General features: G+C 34.9%; 1 protein-coding gene across 1 annotated transcript; it reads right to left on the bottom strand.

Annotated features, from left to right (window-relative positions):
- Window positions 1-63: 63 nt before the first annotated feature.
- LOC129360636 (inositol polyphosphate 5-phosphatase OCRL-like) lies at window positions 64-23,459 on the bottom strand. The gene is given in 26 exon segments (XM_055030962.1): window positions 64-2,693; window positions 3,496-3,607; window positions 3,689-3,816; window positions 4,512-4,596; window positions 5,440-5,559; window positions 6,739-6,762; window positions 8,339-8,568; window positions 8,756-8,921; window positions 9,065-9,175; window positions 10,185-10,320; window positions 11,205-11,314; window positions 11,586-11,697; window positions 12,212-12,292; window positions 12,294-12,391; window positions 12,480-12,596; window positions 13,402-13,516; window positions 13,624-13,725; window positions 14,798-14,968; window positions 15,059-15,125; window positions 15,128-15,283; window positions 15,676-15,861; window positions 18,020-18,133; window positions 18,414-18,452; window positions 19,661-19,752; window positions 22,593-22,672; window positions 23,047-23,459. Coding segments are annotated over 26 exon segments (2,919 nt in total). The 5' UTR covers window positions 23,089-23,459; the 3' UTR covers window positions 64-2,568.
- Between the last annotated feature and the right edge of the window lie 356 nt (window positions 23,460-23,815).

Raw genomic sequence — 23,815 nt, 5'->3', positions numbered from 1 at the left:
GTTTTGTTTTTCTGTTTTTTTACCAGGCTGCATCACAACAAAAATAAGTAAAAAACATGACAATGGCATTTCATGTAGTTTTATTCATCTTAAATAAATTAAAAAGTACCCAAAAACATTAAAGTTGCTGTCAAATGTACCTTAAAGTTATGAAACATAAAAAAAGACATCAGATGACGTTAGAGTTGCATCCAAAATTTCAAATGTTTTCTTGTGAACGATGACGGTTCGACTTTCCACCGAACAGTTAACACATTTTCCTCAAGCAAAAGTAAACATTTGGCAAAACTCACATTAATGTTTGATTTATAGTTTTCACCCTAAAGTGTGTTCTTATTGTCTCCGTAGCTTAATATTTGCTGTTTTTCTGTAATTGGGTTTTCCGGGCATCAGTTACTCAAGACGGCGATCGGAGGAAATGAGTGTCATAATTGCGAAAACTAAAGCCGACGTTTGTCAAGAGAAACCGTTAAAGAGGAAACATTCAACAAACTGAGGGAGGAAGAGTTCCTTATTTCTACAACCACATGTTTTGCAAGAGTTGGAAGCGAAAAAGTAGATTCCTCAGAGGCACAGCTGGGACCAGAGAACAAAACCGCACATAAATGAGCGCTTCAATCTTGGTACATCTGCTCCCAGAAAACACTGCAGCACTTAGAAGAACTTTTACTCAGCAAACACTCAATACAGACTGTTCCAGACATGTGGGAGGACATGTAAACAAACACAGATATAAACAGTATCACTGTAATGGCTGACAGGAGACAACGTCACAGAATCTCACCACCGGACAGTCATGAAACACAAAACATTCATATTTACATCGAGACGTCAAAACCCTCGGAGGGCGGCTCTTTACTCGGCCAGGAGGTTTAGTGTGATAAATTTATTGTGTATGGCTGACAGAACTGAATGTACAGAGGGATAAACATGACAAAATACGGTGTTCGTCGACCTGAGTGAAGCTGAAATTAAATTAAATTGGTGTCAAGCCTTGGTGCAAAAAAAAAAATCTCTTTGTGCTGCTATAGTATTAAAGACAGCAATACATTTTTCAAAAACCTCCGTTTACAAAAAAGCAAATTGTGTGTAAATCAACTGTGCTACAAAATGTTTAGCGACACAAATATACAAAAATAAAATTATATAATTTTTGCTTGGTTTTGTTAATGTCTGATCCCTAGAAAAAAAAATTAACAGCACAAAAAAAAATTGCTGCACAAAAGTGGCAAAGCTGATTGATGCCATATTTTGCTTGTTTTTGTAAATGTAGACTGGCTGTTTGACCTTTGATGACCTCTGGAAACATACTAATATCTTTAAAATAATAGCAGCACAAAATGTTTTGCACAAACTTTTGACACCAAACTGAAGAATGTCTGGCCAACTTCAATTAGGTTCTTCAACCTAATTGAGATTGAAGGTTATTGTGTGAATGTAAAAAGCAAAAATAAAAAAAAACCTAATGTTGCAAACGCAGGAGAAAAACAAATATAAATAACAGATAAAATACAACCGATGTGTTAGCTAATAAATTCTATTGTCTCCCCAGCAAAAATGCAGCAACAAATGATTGTCGTTACTTAAGCACAAACATTCGTAGTAACTAAATACTATATTTATCCCATTCCTACGGAGGAAGATTAGGGCCATTTAAAAAAATAAAATAAAATTTTTCTCAGAATCAAAATTGCCTAAATGCACCATTGGGCAAATCTAATTATAAAACGCAAATCTAGTAAATAATTTTGGGACAGTATTTCCGAGAGTGAAGGTTTACAAAACATATAACAAGGAAGAAAATGTGTGATCATTCTCATATACAAACAACATAATTTATCTAATTTATGTGGATTTTGACATAAACTGACAGAATTATAATTTTGAGTTTAAGGCCAGAATTCTGAGAAAAAGAATCAAAAGAATTCTGAGAATTTGTAGACAAAAAAAATTCTGACTTTAAAGATAGAATTCTGAGGAAAAAACGTCAAAAGAATTCTGAGAAGAATTCTCAAACAAAGCCAGAATTTTAAGTTTAAAGTCAGAATTCTGAGAAAGAGACAAAAAGAATTGTCAGAAAAAAGAATTCAGAGATTAAAGTCAGAATTCTACAAAAGAATTCAGAATTCTGAGAGAAAAGTAAAAAGAATCCAAAACAAATTTCAGAAAAAAAGTGAGAATTCTTTTTTAAAAAAAAATCAAAATTCTGAGTCGATAATTAGAATTTTACAATTTTTTGGTGGCTCCAATCATCTCCCGTACATTTCACACTAAATGATCAACAGTATTATTTACCGCAACTCCTGGAAGTAGCACTCCTGCGTTTAGTGTGTGTCTCTCTGGATAGTGTTTCCACAGTTTCTCCACTCACTGTTTTTGGTATGAGTGTCTTCCCGTCCTTTAAGTCGTTAAAAAGTGAGTCAGTTCAAACTCTTCCCACATCGAAAACGCGACGCCTGCTGAGGTCAAAGTGTCGTCTCTGCAGCCTGTGACGGCCGAGTCGGTGAGCGGTTCGGCGAAGTAAAAAGCGGGTCGGCGACCCGGTGGGTCGGGCCGTCGACCCGTTGGTTAGTCGTCGTCTGCGGACATGAGGAACCCCAGGATGAAGTTGATGGCTTTCTGTCGGTCCTGTCCCGACTGTCTGCTGGCCATGTTGGGCGGCGGTCGGATGAGGAGGCTAGCGAAGAGAGTAGCTGAAAACACCAAACCATCCATATTACTGTTTATTATCAGTAAATCATGTCTATTATTATTATTCATTCATTTATTCATATTATATATTGTAGGAGTCCTTATTTGTTCAGTTAAATGTCATTATTTTTCTTACTTAGAATTCATATTTTATTACTCTCACTACATCCTTTTCATTTATTTAAATTAATTCCTTATTTTTGTCAACTTCCACTCATTCACTTTTATTAATTTGACCTCAATCATTTTAAAATGAACTTCTTTGATTCTCACAAAATAAAATGTTATTGTGTATTTTATTTTCGTCTTTCATTCCTGGTTTCAATTTTTGTTCATTAGATTTTTTTTTTCTGCATTCAGTCTAATTTAATTAGCTAATTTCAAATTATTCTTTGTCATTTGGATTAGTTTGTAGATTTCTATTTATTCTTGATTATTATCATTAGTTAATTTTCCATTTTTATTCACTATTTTTTTTTCTATTTCCTTTTTTAAATTTATTGATACAAAAAGCAGCATCAATCTACTCAATGTCTTAATTTTATTCACTTGTTCATTTCCTTTAACTGATTTGTTCTCGCACGTTTTTGTTCTTTATTTCCTCCATTTTTGCAAACACAAATTTCAGATACTTTTCACATTTATTCATTTTTTATTAGTTTATTTTCATTTATCTGTTGCTTTATTTGTTTTGATTTACTTAATTTAACTTGTTAATTTATAAATATTCATCGATTCATTTTTATTTTTGCGTATTGATTCATTAGTTCTTTCTTCAGTTCTTTCTGTTCGTCAGTCTCTTACCGATGAGGTTTGCTGTTAGGTTGTTGTTGTTCGAGTGCTTCAGCAGTTCCTTCAGGAAAGACATCAAGTATCGAAACACGTTTCGATGCGGCCGGGAGAGCTGCGAGACCAGCTGTGGACGTCAGAGACGTTTACTGCAGATTCATCACTTCGCTTTGTGTTGCAGAAACAGAAACTTCTGGCGGCCGTCTACCTGCTTGCAGAGGCGGCTGTCGTGAGAGCTGTCAAGGCACCGTTGGTAGAGTTCGTAGCAAACCACCGGCTCTGGCAAGGCCTCCAGGAAGATCAGCAGCGCTTCGGCTACGGAGTGGTTACAACCAGCTGGACCACAAGTTACGGAGGAATTGGAGTCCAGTAGAGTTTAAACAAAGAACTGCACAAATCGGTTCATTTTCTATTTGCACAGTTTTTACTGTAAATATTTTTCAAAATTGCACCTAAAACTCAAAGTTTATCAGAACGACTGCATTTCAGTCGAGGTTTAATATAAGATTGAAATGATTAATCGTGATTAAACGATAATTGAAGTCAACTAACTTAGTAATCGAATAATTGTCAATTGGGGTAGCAGACTCAAAAAAGTCAATTTTCAGAAAGAACATATAATAACTGTATAAAATATATATATATATATATATACTTTCCATTGTAGAAAAAATAAAAACCTTGGTCTGTAAATATGTTCTGTTCTACTAAATAAGTATTTACAGGCTTATTTAGTTAGTGGCATTTTTATCTTCACCCTGTTCAAATTCAGTTAAAAAAGGAGTTTAATCTCCTATTAAACTAATTTTTCTATCCATTTATTAATTGGATAGAATTAAATTCTGTAACACAAATTCATTCTGTGTTACTAACGATCAAGAGTTCCCCAAAATAATACATCTTAGACAATAAAATTATTCCCTAAGTGAAACATTTGCTCCTTTGAATTTTTAGTCTATATATTATAAACAATAATATATATATAGATATATGACTGTATATGATTTGTAATGAAATAATGTCAAGGATACGCAGAAACTCTGGGATGCTGGTGTCCAGGCAGTCAATGATGCTCTGGAGCTCCTCCTGCAGGCCTGGAGTCTGGAATAAATCCTCCTGTAAGCAAAAATATAACGACTCAAACACCAGATCATCTAAAGGTACAAAGTGTTAGAGCCAGGCGAAGAAAAAAAAAAGAAATTACAGGAATGAAGTCAGAATATATAGAGAAAAAAGCTGTATGACAATAAGATGAGATAAAATAAACTCATAATAATATGAGAATAAATTAGTATGATGGAAAGTCATGACAATAACACAAGATGAGAAAGTTGGAATGATACAAGGAGTTTGACAAAAAGTAAATATTATGAGATTAAGAGAAAATCTGATTGCAATGAAAATGAAGTCAGAATATTAAGAGAATAAACATTGAGTCAAAATAAAACCAGAATACATTTGGATGACAAAAAGTCTCAGTATGATGAAAATAAAGTCATAATAATATGAGAATAAAGTGACAGAAAGTTGAGACTAAAGTTATGACACGAAAACAAAGTTGTTCTTCTAATTTTTCGACTTTCTCCTGGCAATATTGGGTTTTAATTCTGAAAATAAGACTTTATTCCCAGAATTTCTAATAAAAGAATAAAATCCTTGTCTATCCCCAATAATCTATCATAATTTAGAATCTCTGAATTAAAACAAAACTCTATTTATACAACTAATCAAAGCCTAACGTCATCTTAAAATTTAAACTTCTTCAGTGATCAGACAGAAAAAGCAACTCCAATAAAATAAAAAGGATTTTATTTCACTTAAACTGATCTGATGACCCTTCATCAAACTTCCCTTTTGTTTAGAGAAACCACAACTTTCTCTTTATTGTGGAAGTTGTTTCATAAAGTCAGAGCAACATGTGTTTTGATCAGAATAAGAAATAAATAAGTCTTGCCGAACCTGATCGCAGGACTTGGTGAAGAGGTGGTTGACCAGGATCCAAACCTCTTTGGGGATTTTCAGAGGAATGTCGTCAGAACTTCCTCCATCCGCAAATATCAAATTCACCATCGACTTTTCCTGAGAAGCAAAAAGATGGACAATTTCTATCAAGAAAAATGTTATTTTGAGAGAAACATTTCAATAAAAGGCAGCTAATTTGATCAGTTGAAGGGGAGACATTTCACAAAGCTGCAAATGTTATTTTTGTTTCTGCAAATGGATCCCAGGTCCAAAAATTACCAGTATGGCTCATAAATCAGGGGAAAACAGGAGAGGAGAATAAAAACAATTAAACTAAAGAAACACAGACCAGGAACATCTAAAAACTTTAAGATTGCGTCTTCAAATTGCTTTTAATCTTGTGTGCTCCAAAGTTTTGAAATGAGATTAAACATGAGTCGAACTCTCACTGGAGACGTTTTCCCTGCTTCTCCTGCAGGAGAAACCTAAAACTAAATTACAAAGATGACAAAACTGTTGCTCATGTTTGATAACAATGAACACCAAAGCCCACAGGAACTTAACATTTATCTAGTTTTATGATAAAATATTCAAAGCTTACCTATTATGCATACTTGAACATTGCTCATTACATTTTTTGCACAAAAGCATCCTTAAATAATGAGATTTTAATCTCAAACTATTTTAATCTCCTTTCATAATGAGGCGTTTTAGGGTTCCTGTCACTTTAAATCCTGATAACACCAACAAACTCAATGTTTTAAACTTGCTTGTGGAAATGGATGCAAACACATGCGCAATTATACAACTGAACAGCTTTGAAAAGCAAAAGTGGAGCCTTCTGCACAACCAAAACGAATGCAGCAAGTGGTTTGTGGACGGTAAGTGAACAACAAAACACTCGTCTTTTCCAGCAGCCATTGTACAGTGGTAACGACGGCTCACCACACAAAATGACAATAATTCATATAACAAACAAAGATAACAAAATAGGGCAAAATAAATTCTTTTTCAATAAAAACAAACAAAAAAAACTATTTTTGGTTAAAACATGTTTGTTTTTCATTCAATGGGGAGAGATATTTTGTAGTAAAGTTTCTAAGGTAACAGTAAAAATACTCCTACAAGTAATTTTTTATTTTAAAAAGTTACTGAGGTAAATGTAACTAGTTACTACTGAACTCTGACAGCAGGATGTGGATAATGTGGCGTAAAGGGAATAATTAACTTGTATCTGGACTGATGCCGCCCTTTTTGTGCCCGACAACAGATTACTGGTTTCTGTTAATTATTTACCTTTTCTGTACCGCTGTCCTCTCCCTGAGCAAGAAGCCAGCCCGCAACCACAGCAAAGAAACGAGCAAGAGGGGGAGAGAAAACACACAAAGCAGATGTGTAAAAGCAGAAAAATCCCAAAAGATCCAACGCTCTCGCATAAATGTTTTAATATCAATCAATCAAGTGGTGAAATCTGATTGTTAAAGAGGAAATTCAGGAGTTTATCCCAAAGTTTGATCAGATAAGGTGGAAAATATGCAGGAAGAGATGACGAGACAAGAAAGAACAAAGTCAAAGTTTCCTTGATTCTTTTTTCTGTAAGGAGATTCTGTTCAATGTTTCTGCTACTTCCTTGTTCGCAAACAGAAATACACAAGTTGAGACATTTTATGTTCCTAAATATAAACCGACTGGTGACTGATTTTAGCCTGAGGGAAGAAATGAGCCCTCAAACGTTCACACTCTGCAAAAGCAAAACATTACCAGGTTGTTCTGGTCTAGTAGTGCAGACATGTTGGTACGTTTTAATTAAAACAAAACTAGTAACTTTTTAGCAAAACATAGCAGCTTGTTTTAAGTCAATAAATACTTAATATTAACAGACACAGTACCAGTTCCAGATTATTTCTCTTACTTGCAATTTATTTTTTGTCTTATTTCAACATATTTGCACTATCAGACCAAAAGGACTTGGTAATAATTTGTGTGTTTGACATACAATTTCTACTAGATAAAACTCAAAAGTGTCCAAACTTTTACACCCGATGTTAAAATCCTCAAGTCAAAATGTTTTTTTTCCTCCCCCAATTAAAAAGAAAAGAATATTCTCGTGAATTTTTTCTCTTTTACATTCACAATAAATAAAACATTTAATATTTTACGTCCCCCTTAATATTTACAATTATTTAACTTTTTGAGTCTATAAAATGTTTTTAGTTTATTCCCAGCAATGAAAGTAAGAATTTTATTTTACAACCTTTGCTGAATTTAGCCAAATGTAATGAATGGGTGTGATAAAGATATTTGTGGCACAACTAGTAACATAATAATAGTACCGGTAATAATAATAACAATAATAATAATAATAAAAATAATAGTAATACCGGTAATAATAATAAGTTAACTCAAGAAAAAAATCTTTGCATTGACCTTAATATCTAAATTGTTTAAGAAGATATAAAGTTGCCGTGGAAAAAAATAATCCTAAAAAAAATTACAAAAAGTGTTGGGAGCCAAATTTATGCCATTTTTGAATTGCAGTAAGGGACCACACAAAATTTATCCAAGGGCCACAAATGGCCCTCCGGCCGCAGTTTGGACACCCCTGATATAGACGCTTGGTTTAAGTTAATGATTCTTTAATACTGATAAAAAGTTCTTGTTCTAATGGCAGATTATTCCACTTATAACATGGGAAAAAATATATTAAGTGAAATAATCTGTCACTAGATCAGGTACATTTTATCAACATGCACGCTCCTGTATCTTGCTGAAAAGTTACTAAGATTTGTTGTTTTTGCAGGTCAAGTTCTGGTCACAACATTCTGATCATAAATGAGCTCCAACCCAAAATAAATGAAACACAGTTGGCCAAACCAGCTGTTATGTTTATCCTCACCAGGTCGATGAGGTTGGTGACCTCTCTGACCGGCTTCCTGATGCGACACAGAGTCTCCAGTGAGGTGCCGAAGCAGCTGGACAGGTAGTTGCCAGAGATGGTGATGAAGTAGTCTTTGCCGCGGTCCAAATGGAGCACCAGGATATCATAAATAGAGTCTTGTCCAGAGTTTAGCAGGGTAACAGAGTCTTTACTTACATACACCTCCAGATAGATTTCCAGGGTCTCACCTGCTCAGAGAACACAGAAGAAGTCAAAACATTTATTTCTTAGGAAACGAGAAGTGATCGGTTATGTTAATGTGGTTTTTGCTTTTGCTATATTATAATATCCACCACTTTTCTTATCTTGAAAAGCATTTTCAAGGATTTCAAGCACCTGTAAAAACACAGAAATCAAAGAAAAAATAAATCTTACTTGGCTCCAAGAATCCGTCGCTGGGTTCGGCACGCAGCCACGGTTTGCAATAGTTTGGGTCGTTTGGTTTAGGGATGAAGGCAAAGTGACACGGTACTTGGCCGTCGTTTTTAATCAGGAAGCGCTCCTTCTGCAACTGCCTGAACTTGACGTCCTTAAACGTGAACTGCAACACGACGAGGAGAAATCCAGCAAAAAGCTCATTAATCCCAGCTTTACGGAGGACTTCAGTTGGTATCTTTACCACAAATGTATCCATTTATTTGTAAATATGTGAGTTTATCATATAAAAAAGTTGAGCTTTATTACTTCTATCCTGCTGAGAGACACAGAAGGAAGGCAGTCGTTCTCCATTCGGTCCATGGCGCGAACGATGTCTTCAAACACTCTTTTCTGGCGCTGCTCATCCACGACTTTCACCTGTTACACAAACAAACATCATTAATCTAAATTAAACAGATTTACATGTTTGGTACATGATTCATTAGAAAATAATAACAGACTTTTAAGACAAGTTATATCAAAACAGAGAGGAAGAGGGCTAACATTAGCCTAGCATTTTAGCAAAGAACCTCAGCAGCGTGAGATACACGCCGAGTGAAGACGTGTTGTAGCTTTATAATCCAAAACAGATGATTCTTTTAAAATAAATGTTAAATATATTCATATTTTAGAGAAAGTTTTAAATGAGTAGTTTTTAAAAACTCCCAACATTACTGCACACATTGCAATAAAATTTCAATTTTAGTTTATGTCTGAAATGTTTCTATTTTCCACAAAAGATTTACGGAGGAGTTCAGTTGGTATCTTTACCACAAATGTACCCATTTGGCTAAAAAAAACAGTTACTTATAACTGGCAGCTTGATTTCAATACTTAAGACTTCAAACCTCAAAATATTTAAACTATTTTCTATATAACTGCAGAAAATTTTGACTTCATATGATGACTTTTTGGGGTTTATTTTATGAAAAATATGGATTCCTTGAAATAAAAAAAGCACAAGTGAAACTGAATTTTTAAAAAACTAAAATTTTATGAAGCTCTGAAGTCAGGCAGCTTTACATGAACTGCATGTAAACAAAGCGATAGAATAGAAACACACTTTATTCTATTTGTTTTGATATCTTTAAGGTTTACCTGATTTGATCTTAAAGTTTGTTACCAGACTTTATATCCAGTTTACTTTTTTATTTTTAAGTCTTGTGTGGGAAAAAAAATAACACATTTTGCTTTTTGTGGCATAAAAGAACTTGGTTAGAGATCTCCTTATACTCTGCAGTCAAAAAGTAGAGACGCTTATGATCACAAAGAAAGAAAAATAATTTCTTCTGCCTGGAAGCTACAAACGAATGTTTTGAAGTTATTTTTTCCTCACTTCTTGTTCTGGACCTTTTAACATCATATTCAACATTCCACAACGTCTTACCCCAATTTTGAAGAGCGAGCTGACCGGCTTGTGGTCGCTCGTCTTCATTTCCATGTGGCTTCGGTATTTGAGCTGCTCGACGTTGCTGCCTCGCCAAAGAATCCTATCGCACCAGGCAGGGATTCGGCACTTCCCGCTGCAGGAAGCAGATAAAGTTTGAGAGGAAAACATGCTGACGCTGCATTAGGCAGCAAAACGCTTCAGCCGGTGGAAATGAACCCCAAGGAAAATTTGTAGAAATTAAATTAGCAAGAAAAGTAAAAAAACGTAAGTTTAATCTGCCATCAAATTCAAATTTAGAAACATCCAAATAATAATGCACATTCTCTTTTATTCCTGCCTTTTCTTCGCATACAGTTAGGCCAGACATGATTAATCAAGTTTAATTGATTATTGAAATGACTAATTAAGTAATTAATTGTTAACTGGAGAATACAGATTCAAAAATGGTTAATTTCAGAACTCAATTAGATTTAGATTTACTCACAGCAGTAATTAAGAGAAAAATAATCAAAAAATAGACGTTTTACATTTAAGACAAACCTAAAAACCTTAACTGTAGGTTCGTTCAAATTCTGTAGAAATACATTTAAAAAAATCTAATACTACTCAATTATTGACTAGTTAATAAAAAATAACCAATAAAAAAAACTGTATTGATTAAAATCAAGAAAAAAGGACTAAAGGTTTTACATGTTAGAAACGTTTTAATATTTTATTGCATTTTACTAATCTTTATCTTATTTATCAGAGGAATTGAATTATTTTCATTTTTTTTATATATTTCTAATAACGTTTTAAAAAAACAAAATAAATAAATTAATTTAATTAAATTTGAATAATTATGTAATAAAAATAGTTTTTTTGTAGCTTGATCAGCCCCGGCTGATCTCCAAACACAACATACATGAAATGTTTGGACACAAATAAAAACAATAAAAATGTATTTTTAACGCTGGTTTTATTTCTGCAAACATAAATTGGGAAGCAGAAAAGAAAATCTGAAGAAACAAACTGTACCTGGAGTCCCATCGATCCGTTTTGGTGTCATACTTGTATGTGGGAATGAAGTTGATTTCTCCCTCTTCGAAGTCGGTGAAGGCTCTTTTGGTTTGCCTCTGAACGTTCAGCTGCACATGGAAACAATTTTATTTCATTTGGGAAACAAAATTCTTCTTTCTCAACCAAACTCAAAGGAATAAAACCTACAAAAATTTGACAATCCTGCCCATTATCATCAGATATCATATAAATTCTGTAGATATTTGTTACAAAGTGCTATTGAGCTTTTTTTGTTTAAAAACTCAATCTACAAACAAAAGAGCCATAAAATCTTTTCCTTGCATAAACTAACAAACATATATATGTTTTTTTTATATAATTGTTGCCTCAGTTCATTACCTGATCATACTCCTGCAGTTTCTTTAGCGCGTTCTCAGCAATGAGATGTTTGACTTCTGCTGCATCGTATAGGAAGAGGCGGTAGTTCAGGTCTCCAAGCCAGATCACCACACTGGAACAAAACCAACAGCTTTCAGACACGTTTGGTCAACTCAACGGTGAATATGACCTGGCTGCTATGCTTAAAGCGGACCGATTATGCAAACTGTTTTTATTTTTCCCTTTGGGTTTCTACTGCTTCTAAAAACAACAAAGTGTAAAAAAAAACACAAAAAAACACCCATTTGTTTTTGGCAGTAAATTAATGATTTTTGGTGTGTAGAAAATGTTTCAAAAAACCTCCAGAATGTTAATAAACATTAATAAATATTTCCCCACATTTGAGCTGTCCAAATCAGACAAGCAAAAACAGTGAACCACGTTAAATAAATGTTAAATAAATGTTAAACAAATGGTGGAAGAGTTTGAAGGACACGTATGCTAAAGAGTCTCCTCTCAGCGCTGCCTACAGCGATGTTGACCCGTCTGACGGGAGTCTAGAACAAAACGTCAAGCGCCTGAATTCAAAGTGTTGTTTTTGTAAAGTCAGAACTGAAACAAAACAAGGACGTGTTGCTGGGTCTCACTCGTGCTTGACGATGCTCAGCGGCGGGTAGTCCAGGAGGTGGAAGGTCATTCGGGCGCAGATGTCTCTGTAGTCCTGATTTGCGATCGAAGTCTTCGACATGAGCCGCCAGGTGGCAGTTGACGATGCAGAAGCTGGTGTTGTGGAAAACGAACCTGACAGCGACGCCTCCTTTGTTTCCCTAAAACATCAAATTATAAAGCCGACAGTTTCAAATACCTAGTACATATTTTGCTCATTAGAAGGCAGAAGATTCAGTGTAAACTGACCATTTTTCCCATGATTCCCGTGCCAACGTGCTCTGCTGCCAATTCCTTGAGGTGCTTCTTGTGTTTCTTCTTGACAAAGACCACAAGCATCATCCCAACAAGTCGGATCATCTTCATCTGCAAAAATTATTTTAAAAGCCGTTGTACAAATTTCTCAGCAAGAGTTTAGATTTTCAACTCCATTTTTGTTTACTTACAAGATTCCAACATATTTCCACAACATTTCAAAATTCCAGGTTCAATTTTGAAGGATTTTCTGTCAGCTCAAACATTTTTTTAAAGAAAAATCACAATTAATGTAAATCTATAGCACAGACTGTTCACAGTAAATTAACCACACTTCTCCAAAATTAAAAAAAGAAAAGTTCTTTTCCTTAATCCAGTTCAAAAGTCATGTTTATTTCTCAAGTTTTTAGTTTTCATTGCATAAAATTAATATCGATGATTTTCTTGCAATGGAAAATATTAAGTACAACACAAAGTGTTCATCTTTCTACAACCAAACTTTTATAAGAACCAGATCCACATTTTTCCAGAGACTTTTACTAAGGAACAACTTTGCTGCATCTAATTCGGCTATAATTTATTGAGACCGGCTAAACAAAGCGAGGCGTTTTGACAGAAAGTGACCAAATCCTGGTTTTATAAAAAATTTGCTCAACGCAGCCCAAAAGAAATCAAAAAATAAAAGTTTTTCTTTTAAAAGAGCAAACATGCAAAATCTCTTTCTTTAAAAAGTCACTGAAATAAATGTAATTGAGAACATTTGAATTCAAATTAAGATCAATAAGTGGTAATTTGATGACAGATGATATTGCTTGTCTGAATTTTTGGTACAAAATTAATTTTTTATCTTCCTGAACAGAAAAAAAAGTTTTTATAGCATTAACACTTCATCTTTGATAATTAACCCTTTACTCACCTTTTTGTAGTCACCTTTTCTGTTCAGACTCCTCTCCACAGCTTCAATCCAGACCTGCTCTTTGGACGAGTCCATGTAGAAAAACGCCTCAGTGCTCAGGTCCAATTCTTGAAAACTACAATCAAAAATAAAGTAATTAATATTCCAGTTACGAGCATTTCCTAGTTGGATTTACAATTATGTTGCTTGGTGGCTGGAGTTTAATCGTTATCGTTTACTGACCCAACGGCGTAAATATCAGGAGGATCGGGGTCGCAGCAGAGCCAGGGCTCCAGGCTGCTGTCTGGGGACTGACCGTTCACGTTCCAGGTTCCGATGAAGAAACTGAAAAAGAAAAACAAATTTGTTTGGTAAATGGAAAAGTTAACATCTCCTACTTTTTTAAAAATTAAAACAGAATTAGCATCTAGCAGCACGTTCATGGATTGATTGGCATCGCTAAGACCCACCTCCTGGCTCTGATTGGTTGTCTTTGGTCAGGTCTGTGCATTTATTCAAGGGTATCCATCTTTTCACAGATTATGTTGGAGGCTATTAAGTATTAGATTAACTTATTCTATGCTAAATGATTAATGTTATTGAAACAAAGTTATGCTAATGGTTGATCTATTCTTTATTTAGTTTTGGATTAGGCCCTCCTCCTCGTCAAGGAGGAGCTTCGCTTCGAAGGCGGAGCTAGGGCCATCCAGGTGTTTTGTACAGCTGAACGGTCGCCATGGAGATGAAAGGATTGCTCAAACATGCATGAAAGAATCAAATCAACACTCCAGATGTGTTTCTGACAACTAAATAACATTAAAACATGATTATAACAACGTTTTAGTTCGGTACTAAAACGTTGGTTTTCCATTATACTACACCTTTAAAGCTGCAGTATGCAACTACTCAGAAAATATGTCATATGTATTTATTAAAATTGTCACCATTTGTTATGACTCAGATAATCTGTGAAAATATCAATCAGAATAGCATTATAACATAATGTGAAGCACAAAAGCTTAAACCAATCCTGTCAAAGTTTATTTACCTATATTTACAGCAACCTCAGTTGACCAAAGTGATTCACAACAATGACAACATTACAGGTAGATAAATGATGAACTAAAATGAAATTAAGTTTGGTCAAAATAATAAGACGATTATAAAACTGGCAGAAAATACCAAAATCTAATAATATGAATAAAACCAAAACAAAACTTAATTCCAGTTGCAGCAACTTTCTTTCCTTTTTCTCTGTAATTGGTGTTGAAGCCCAGAGGGAACAGATGTGTTTTCATTCTGGACTTAAACTGACCCGTGTGTATGATGTTGTTTTTCCAAACATATACATTTTTATTAATATTTGGCTGCGTGTGTACCAGGTTTGAAGCTGAATCTGTTCCCATTTGTTCCTCACCTGAAGTACTGGATGTCCACGTACTCCTTCTCCTTTTTGCCCAGGCGGTGTTTAATGAGGTACTCTCTTTGCCCGGCCTCGCTGGACAGCATGGCCTGCCTCATGCTGTTGGTCGACGGACTGTCAGACCAGGACGTCGGCCTGTCCGTGTAATTAATAGGCCTGAAACTACTGGATTTAAAAAATTTTTAAAAAGAGTTGAAATTCTGAAAAGACAGAAACATTTCAGATAAATGACACATCCTTTCCAGGTGGACTCACTCTGGTTTGGAGTTCGGTACAAGAGCGGTGCCTCGGGCCTGAAAGGCTGCAGCCGAATCCTTGGGACTGGAAGCGGAGGAAGAGGATTGGATGGAGGGAAGGAGGCTTTTCGGGGAGGCAGAGTGGGAACAGGGGGCGGCTCTCTGGACGCAACGATCCGATTCTGCTGGTTCTTCTTCTCCTCCACTTTAACGGTGTTCTTTAAGCCCTCTCCAAATCCATATTCTGAAGCAATAAATGTTCAGGAAAGATTAAAAACAGGATTAAGTAAAATTAAGATTAAATGTTAAAATATTTAATAACATTATAATATTGTGTTTTTGATGAGGGAATAACATTGTAACATGACTTAAAGCTAAAAAAAAAAGTTAATTTTTCATGATACCGCCCGTTTAGACCATAAAAGTAAACGTTTATTTACATAAAAACATTTAAAACAACTTCAGTATAATACATAACTATTATGTAATATTACATCTTATTATGATATTAAATAATTTAATATTCAATAATATTGTTTCAAAAAAATTTAAGGTGAAAACCAGGCTAAAAAAAACTCTTGATTTAGTTTGATGTCAAACTTTAACTCTTTAAACTGTAAACAATCAGATTTTTACCGGTGGCGTTATGATTCCCTGCTGCGATGTTGGGGTTGGAGATCGGAGCCATGAATGTTCTGGTCTGGTGGTCTCCGCTGCTGTTGGTGGTCTTTGTGGCCCGTTGTGGTGGAACTGGGACCGGACCTCGATACGCCGCTGGAGTGAGCGGCTCCATCGTTTTGGGTTTACTTTTCTTGGACAAAACTGGAAAGATTAAACAGATCAATCAGAAAAAAATTAAAATAAGCAAAGATTAATCTCCTCAAACATTCATTTAGAACATAAAAACAGTTGACGTCAAGAAATGCAAACACCAAAGAAAGTTTTATCTGTTTCAGCAGACGTCTGTAAATGACAACCATTTAATAAAAAAAAATAAGAAAATTTAATTCAAAGACTTTTTTCTGAAGGTCAAATAAATAAAAAAACAAACCCAAAAGTGTAAAAAAAAAAACTGTGCAGCTGTCTTTTAATAAGTCTTTTCATTCGATTTACAGACACATTTTCTATAGTAATTATTCTATTTGGAACATTTTAATTAAAATATAGTGAGTTCAGTTTGTTCAGAAGGTTAAAAAACTTTTTGGAGGGTAATTTAATTTAAAAATGATTCTTGTAGCGCTCGAACACTTTGAGATGGAATATTTTAGTCCACAATGCAAAAATTTAAGAGACCTCTTACCTAAATGAATGCATTAAGTAAACCACTTAATTTCTACAACAGATTTGACTGAAAAACAAAAAACTAGCTCAGCCCTAGTCATCAGAAACCTTTTATAGTTTGTTTCATTCTTGTCATTTTTTCCTAAAATATGCAGCATTCTCACATACGGATTAAATGTTTCGGTGCAGCATTACAAAGTGCAAGTCACCATGTTTGGAAATTTAATTAGATAAAAAAATACATGAAAGAAAATGAGAAAATAAGGCAAGAAACGTTTAAAATGTATGTTACTATACCCAGGGTGATGTCATCAGAGGAATGACGTTAAATGAATAAAACCTAATAAATTTGATCATGCGATGTTGTTGTTCCAAACAGGACAAACTACATATAAAGTGAGTTTTCTTTTACTTTATAAGAGTCTGGATAGTGGCTTCCTTCAGTAAAGCAAATAGTAAATATAATTGTCAAACTGGATGAACAAGTTGAAGAAGGAAACTTAAAGTAAAATCTTTATCTCTCCAGGAAGTTGGTCACAGTCGGCAACCAGGACAGGAATTTAAAAATCTTACTAACGGAGAAGCCAGGAAACAGCGAGGTCAGCATTTAGACAACCATACTGCTCGTAAAATTACTATTTTTTTCTGACTCACACACATTACCGTCTCTTATTATTGTAATGTGTCAGTGCAAAGATTTTTCTCAATTCCCTTGTTATGATTTCCATCGGATGCTGCAGCCACTACTTAAATAACTAATTTTTAACCAATCATACATTATTATGACCTGCAAAACTGTTTAAAGAAGCTGAGAACATTATTTCATTACTCCAATAAACTCAATATAAGTGATATATATATATTATATATATCACTAGAAAATACATGCAAATATTTTATGGCTACATAATCTAAAACATAAATAAATCAGTTTAAATATTCCCTCGCAAAAGTTAATGAAAACATTCAACACCAGCATAAATTACAGTTCATATGTGTGATCATTAGATTTCCTGTTATGTTTTTGTTTCTTTTGAAAATAAACACAAAATGAGGTCAGAATGATTCACCAGGTAGTGATAACTCTGTCCACTCAAGTTCAGGTCACAATAACAAATATTGTCAAACAAAAAAATCATCCAACAAATTATTGCAATAAATTATAATACTGTTGTTTTGAAACAATTTTCAATTAATAATCAAAGTTCATTTTTTCAAAGACCAATAAAGAACATTTAACACTCAAACTGGAAAATATTTTAAATATCCAAAATAAATAAACAAAAACTGCAGAAAAAATAAATAAAATTAACTATAAATTATCTGTAAGCAAAATTATCCTACGGAAAACGAGGCAAATTGAGGCCAAAGCACCAGACTAAAGACTTTTGTCAACTGGTTTTTGGTAGAAAGAGAAAAACAATGAATCATGCAAATGGAAATCATTGAGCTTATATTTATTTTTCATGCCATTAATTGATTTACTGCGACAGGTCTAGCATACACTAATGTGTAGTTCTGGTTTGAGTATAGCAGAAGTGGAAAAGCCCATTTTAAAAGTTGCAGTCCAAGGTGTTTCTTTGTGTGCACAGGAGGAGAGAACAGAGATCACAGCAGCGTGGCGAAATCCACCCTTAGTAAATAAATGTTAGATGGGCGACTCAATAATTAATGGCCTCTCTGCCTCAAGCAGCCTCACCTTGCTCTTGAGCGCTTTTCACCTGGGTTAAGAACGTCTGAGTCCGCTCATCGTCCTGCAGCTCCAGCATCAGCTCTGGAGACTTTTCTCCTCGGATTCGTATTGTAATACTTGCTGAGGAAAAAACACCTGCATCTCAGACACGTTTTGGATTTTGCAAACACATTAGAAATACAAAGCGGCTGAGAAACAACAGCGACCTAAATTAGCATTCCTTCCGTGAGCTTTGGCAACTTATGACCCAACTCTGCCGCTAAATAAAGCCGCTTTGGGCTGCAACGCAAGCTAAAAATATAAGTCTAGAAAAGGAAGCTGAACTAAACTCTGCAAATATGCCTCTGAAACTTGTAGCAATCGGATTAGATGCATGAAGTTAAACTCAAGAAGTACTCACAATCGTCAGAAAAGTCAATCAGGAGAGCCTCTTCAGCTTCTGGAGGGAAACAAGATAAAAAGGAAAACGGTTAAGTTCAAAGGTCGGCGGTGGGATTGAACCTGCAGGTTCTTCAGAGGGAAACGGTCTGAGATTACTTTAAAAAAATCTCTTTGAAGTGGAAATTAAAACATTAAAGTTTAGCTTTCACTTTCACATTACAGAGATGTAAAGATTAGAGTTGTAAAGTTTTCTCTTGAACTTTACAACCAAAAGTTTATAAGAAAAATTACATGTTTTTTATTTCATTCCCTCACCTTAAAAGTGTGGCATGCATCCACTTGAATCTAAAATCCTGTGCAACCACTTACCTTCCATAATAACCTAATTAGAAAGTTAAATTAGTTGCTTTTAAAGGGTTGAGGTCTGCTAGAGAACATTTGTGAACAGGATGGGGCTCATAGAAAGATTTAGATAAAATAATATTCATGTCCTCTGAGAACTTAATCCAAGTTCAGACCGAAATCTAACACAAAAATCTTTGGCAAGACTTGAAAAGTTCATAACCATAGAAAACCTGTCACAACAATCAACGAACCAAATAATCGCATCACAAATTAAAACAATCTCAATGATTTCATGATTTATTGGTTTTCTTTCCTCTCTTGACCAAAGTTGGTTTTCAGGTTTAGTCTCAACTAGCCTTTTTTTGAAGGATAATTTTGTTTATAGTGACTTCATAATTCATTTTATTTCCTATTTTCTTTATTTATTTGGGATATTTAAAATGTCTTCCAGCTCCAGGGTTAAATGTTGATTACAATTTATTGTTTCTTGATCTTTGACAATATTTTCTTGCATTACTTTGTCATTATTACCACTATATTAAATGAAAATGGTCTCAAAACAACAATATTATTGTTTCATTGCAATAACTTCTGGAAAAATATATTGTCAAATTTGTTATCGTGAAAGGCATAGGTTAAAGAACTTGCTCAACTGTGGCAGAACAAAAATGCAGACCACATTTCAGCATTTCTGTATGCAAAATGTTGAATTTGTTTCCTTTCCACTTCACAAATGCACACACACAACATTTCTAACGTATTAAACATTTCTACAGAGAAAATGTTTAATACGTTGATTTTACTGAATCCTTTAACAATTTTAAAGTTACAGGATATTTAATAACGATGATCAGAATATGGTTCAGAATATGCAGAAACATTTTTTTATGTCTAACGCTGAGAAGAAAAAAAGACACATACCTCGTATAATTTCAAATTTCTGGTTCACTGGTATGGATAACTGGGCCACTGGACGAGACACGACGGCATCAGGAGTGGCCAAAACGCCCAATCTGGACAAGAGCAACGCAGATTCTGATGCTGAATTTACTGAACAATTCGGTTTTGCAGGCCATTTACTTTTTCCATCACAAACCCATTTTGCAATTAAAACTCAATCATTCAGCACAAGTAAGATATATGTGTTTTAATCATTATTAATGGAACAAAATGCTAATTTAGTATTTAAAAAGAGAGCATGCATTCATGCAAATTCATCCTCTAATCTGCAGTTAGGTGAAATCAGCTGAATAAGCAAACAACGGTGGAAAAATAACAAGCAGGCTGGCTCTGTTCCACATTCAAAGTTAATAAAGACAAGTCTGAAGGAAAAATTGAATTATTCAGGGTATAAAAAGTATTAAGTTATGAAGTTTTAAACAAAAGGATTCAGATCTTTGATGCGTGTTAATGTGGGCAGGGAAACACTCACTGATATCTGACTGGGATTGAATCAGCGCTCTACCCACTGTTCCCTTTCACTTCACAATAAAAATGATTCAGGCTTTCTAAATGCGTCACAGGGAGTTCTCTGAATCAACTGAGATAACCACAGACGTCACAAACTACAAACCAAAAATCTACTGCAAAGAGGCTGCATCCAGTTATATAATAACCCAGAGGAAAATACTATGACTTCACAATATATTCATTGAAAAATCTGCTAGATTACTATGAGAAATGTGTTTGTCTTTTTTGTTTTTTATGATTTTTAGCCAAAGACTTGAGCTAACAGAACTTCAAGTTAACATGATTATTGAGCAGAATATCACCTCTCTGTCTGCTCTTTATAGAGCAACACTTAGAGAATAAAAATAATTAAGTTGGGAAACCTTTTATCCCAATTAATTAACCTGCTTTACAGCTTGATAGCTCTGGTTTTAAAACCAGGTCATCTAAAAATAATCCTTCAGTTTATGGTGATTTTTGCAAGAAGGAATATTTCCAATTAGTCTCCCTTTAGTCTGAGACAAGTTGGGTCATTGATAGATAGGCATGCTGCAATAAATCAATTAATCACATGATCAATTAAAACAAGCTTACTAATTTCCATTTACATTATTTATTGTATTTTACTTTTAGTCATCCATTTCTACCAAAAACTGGATGATTAATGATTAATTTTATTTGTTGTTTTATTTATTTTGGAAATTTAAATGTCTCCCAGTTTCAGTGTTAAATGTGTTCTTGCATTATTATGCCATTATTATTATATTACTTGAAAATGGCCTCAAAAGAACAATATTATCTTGTATCGCAATGCCTGCTGGGACATTTTATCGTCCAGTAAAATTTGTTATTGTGACTGGCCTGGTGATTCAGACCCTTTGAAGACTTTAAAGTCAGAGCCAATAACCAGAAAGCTTTTTTCCAGTCAACATGTTTTGTTTTCCTCACTCTGATTTATAGTTTTTAATCTACCCTATTTTTAGCAATTTAATTAAACTCCCTCAGAAAGGTACAAGGAAGAGAAAATCATGCAGCCTTTTCTAGTTTTCTACTATAAACAAACAACTTCCATGGTGAAAAAAATCAATTATTATTGGTTATTATTATTATAGAAAGGTATGACAAAATGTATATATTTTATTTGAGGCATCATAGTTTAATTTGGCCCATCAGAACTGCTTCTTGGATGAGTTAATGTGGCTTAAACAGCCTGAGGCTTAGAGCCCATGTGACTCTCATTTCAGCTCAAGACCAAGCGAAGAAATTCAAAATAATCTGCGGTGAGGTGGATGATGGTGGAACTAACTGGGAGCTATACTGGTGTTTGTATACACAGCTCCCACTATCACTGAGCAAACCCTGCAGCTGTCAAACGGACACTAGACATGATCTACCGCATGACTTCCTGTTAAATTACAATCCAGTGGCAACAAAAAAGCTTCTCATTCACCTAAAAATCAGAAGTTCTCTATAAAGAGCAGAAGTTCTGATCAAACCTGGATCAACTTTGCTTTCCTACAACACATCCTGTCTGTCAGTGTGACATTGTTCAGTGCTTTGATTACCTCGCATGTTGAAAGCCATACTTTGTTTATAAAGCAGGGTGCTGGATGTTAACTGATGAGACGTTTCTTATATACACAACTCTGCAAACATGACATACATTCAGGCTCCTTTTCAGCCAATCGAAATAAAGCAAAACACCAAACACTTAAATCCTACAGTGAATAATGCACTGAGAAATTACGTTGTGCCCCACAGATCCGCACAACTTACTGAACCACCACCATCGTCTCAAAAATATCAGTTTATAACAACCCTAATTAATTAACTTTATCCTTTTGAAATGTATCTCTTTTTTAAATGTCAGATGCTTTCAAGAAACATTTTTAATGGAAAACACACGGAAACTACTTTTTGGTAATCACTAAAACGGTCATTTTCATATTCATTTACTAGAAGAGTATGAATGAGTACCTTTAGAAAATAACTTTGAAGCAGTTATGAAACATACTTGTTATTTATTAGCCCATATTTTTGTATTTAAAAATCCTTATAGTGGTCTAGTGTTGTATTCTGATCTTTTTTTTATTAGCTATAATCAATAAGCTATATAATGTATTTAACTTTGTGAATTGAAAATTATTTCTGACAATGTGGCAGGATGCTTCCTTCACTCCACAAAAGATGCACTGTCTAAAAATATTTTGAATGTTTTCTCATATTACAGTTATTAAAGAGAAAACAGAATTAGAAATAAGCATCAGCAGGTCCAAATCAAAGCTCAGAAATTAGCTGAAAATTATGATAAGTGCACAGAAAAATGTCTTAACACAAACACAATCAGTTATCGATTTACGAGCTGTCCAACACTAAAACCTGTTTTTATATAACTGATACTTACATAAACTCTCCATTGCGTTCAATTAGAGACAGCAGTCTGGGCTCCTTCTGGCCAGACCTCAGCTCTTGACCTTTCACGGTGTGAGCAGCTCAATCAAGGAATCAATGTGATGGAGGATGAGGGAGCAGTGTCAACATCACAACAAAGGGCCTGTTCAACTCAAACATTACCCCACTGCGCTTACTGAGCGATTAGTTTAATTCTGGCAGCAAATAGATGTTAAAATGAAGTCAAAGAAAGTTAAAACAAGAGTCAAACAAACAGGACAGAGGGATGCAGTTTGGAAGCAGCTATATTAGATTAAATCATGGCTGTTACTGAAAGATAAATAGGTTTAGTCCATGTTAGTAGCATTAAATGTTCACATGGTTAGCAGGGCATTAAAAGTCGGTTGATACATAAAGCTAACGTTAGGCTAACCCTAACTAAAACTAAAACATCACGTAAAGGATATTGCCAAGCATTCCTCGTTGGATATCCCCAAAGTGGACTCCATTCTTACCCGGAACACATAAATACCCCTTCGCGGTTGACTTTGTGTGGGATCGGCAGGAATGTCGGGACGAGGAAAGTTAAATCCCAACCCGGCGCCGCGGCGGCCTCCTTCCGGGCAGCTGTTTGTTTTCAGCGGCTAATGCTAGCCGCTGCCGAGGCAGCAGCTGGAGGAGGGAATCTCAAATGTCTCTAATCTCGATTAGCGTCCATAACTCTGTCACATACGGTTATGTTATCCCGCTTTCCTCACGTCCCGTTCGGTGTCAGGAGGCCAACCGGTCGGGCAACATAGCCTGAGCGGACAGTCAGGAGCAGAAACGCCGCTGCTCCTCCAGGAAAGAGATCGCTATGTGGGGCTCCCTCCTCCACCCACCTCAGTCAACACGGTCGGACTTCATATTCCACACGCAAGCGGACCAGGAATAAATACTATACTGCCCCCTACTGCCACGGAGTGTCCAGTAACACTTTAATTCTAAAATCTAACAAATCAGTGGTCAGCTCTAGTTAGCTAGGTGGCTAGGCATCTGTTTAGCACAAAAAATAAATAAAAATAAAACTCATTTATTTCCTTAATTTATTTTTTCGGTTTTTAGCCTGTGAGTATTTTGAATCTGTCACGGTTTACTAACCAACAACATGGTGATTTTCTGCTCTACATCAGAAACAATTAAAGTCTTGGATAGAGGACTGGAGCTGAACCAATTTGAATGATATTGTATTAAAGC

This window comes from Poeciliopsis prolifica, unplaced genomic scaffold (assembly GCF_027474105.1).
Source record: "Poeciliopsis prolifica strain line A6 unplaced genomic scaffold, Auburn_PproV2 SCAFFOLD006, whole genome shotgun sequence".
NCBI classification, from domain to species: Eukaryota; Metazoa; Chordata; class Actinopteri; order Cyprinodontiformes; family Poeciliidae; genus Poeciliopsis; species Poeciliopsis prolifica.
Note: the sequence above shows the minus strand (reverse complement) of the source record. Positions and strands in the feature narration are given on the sequence as shown.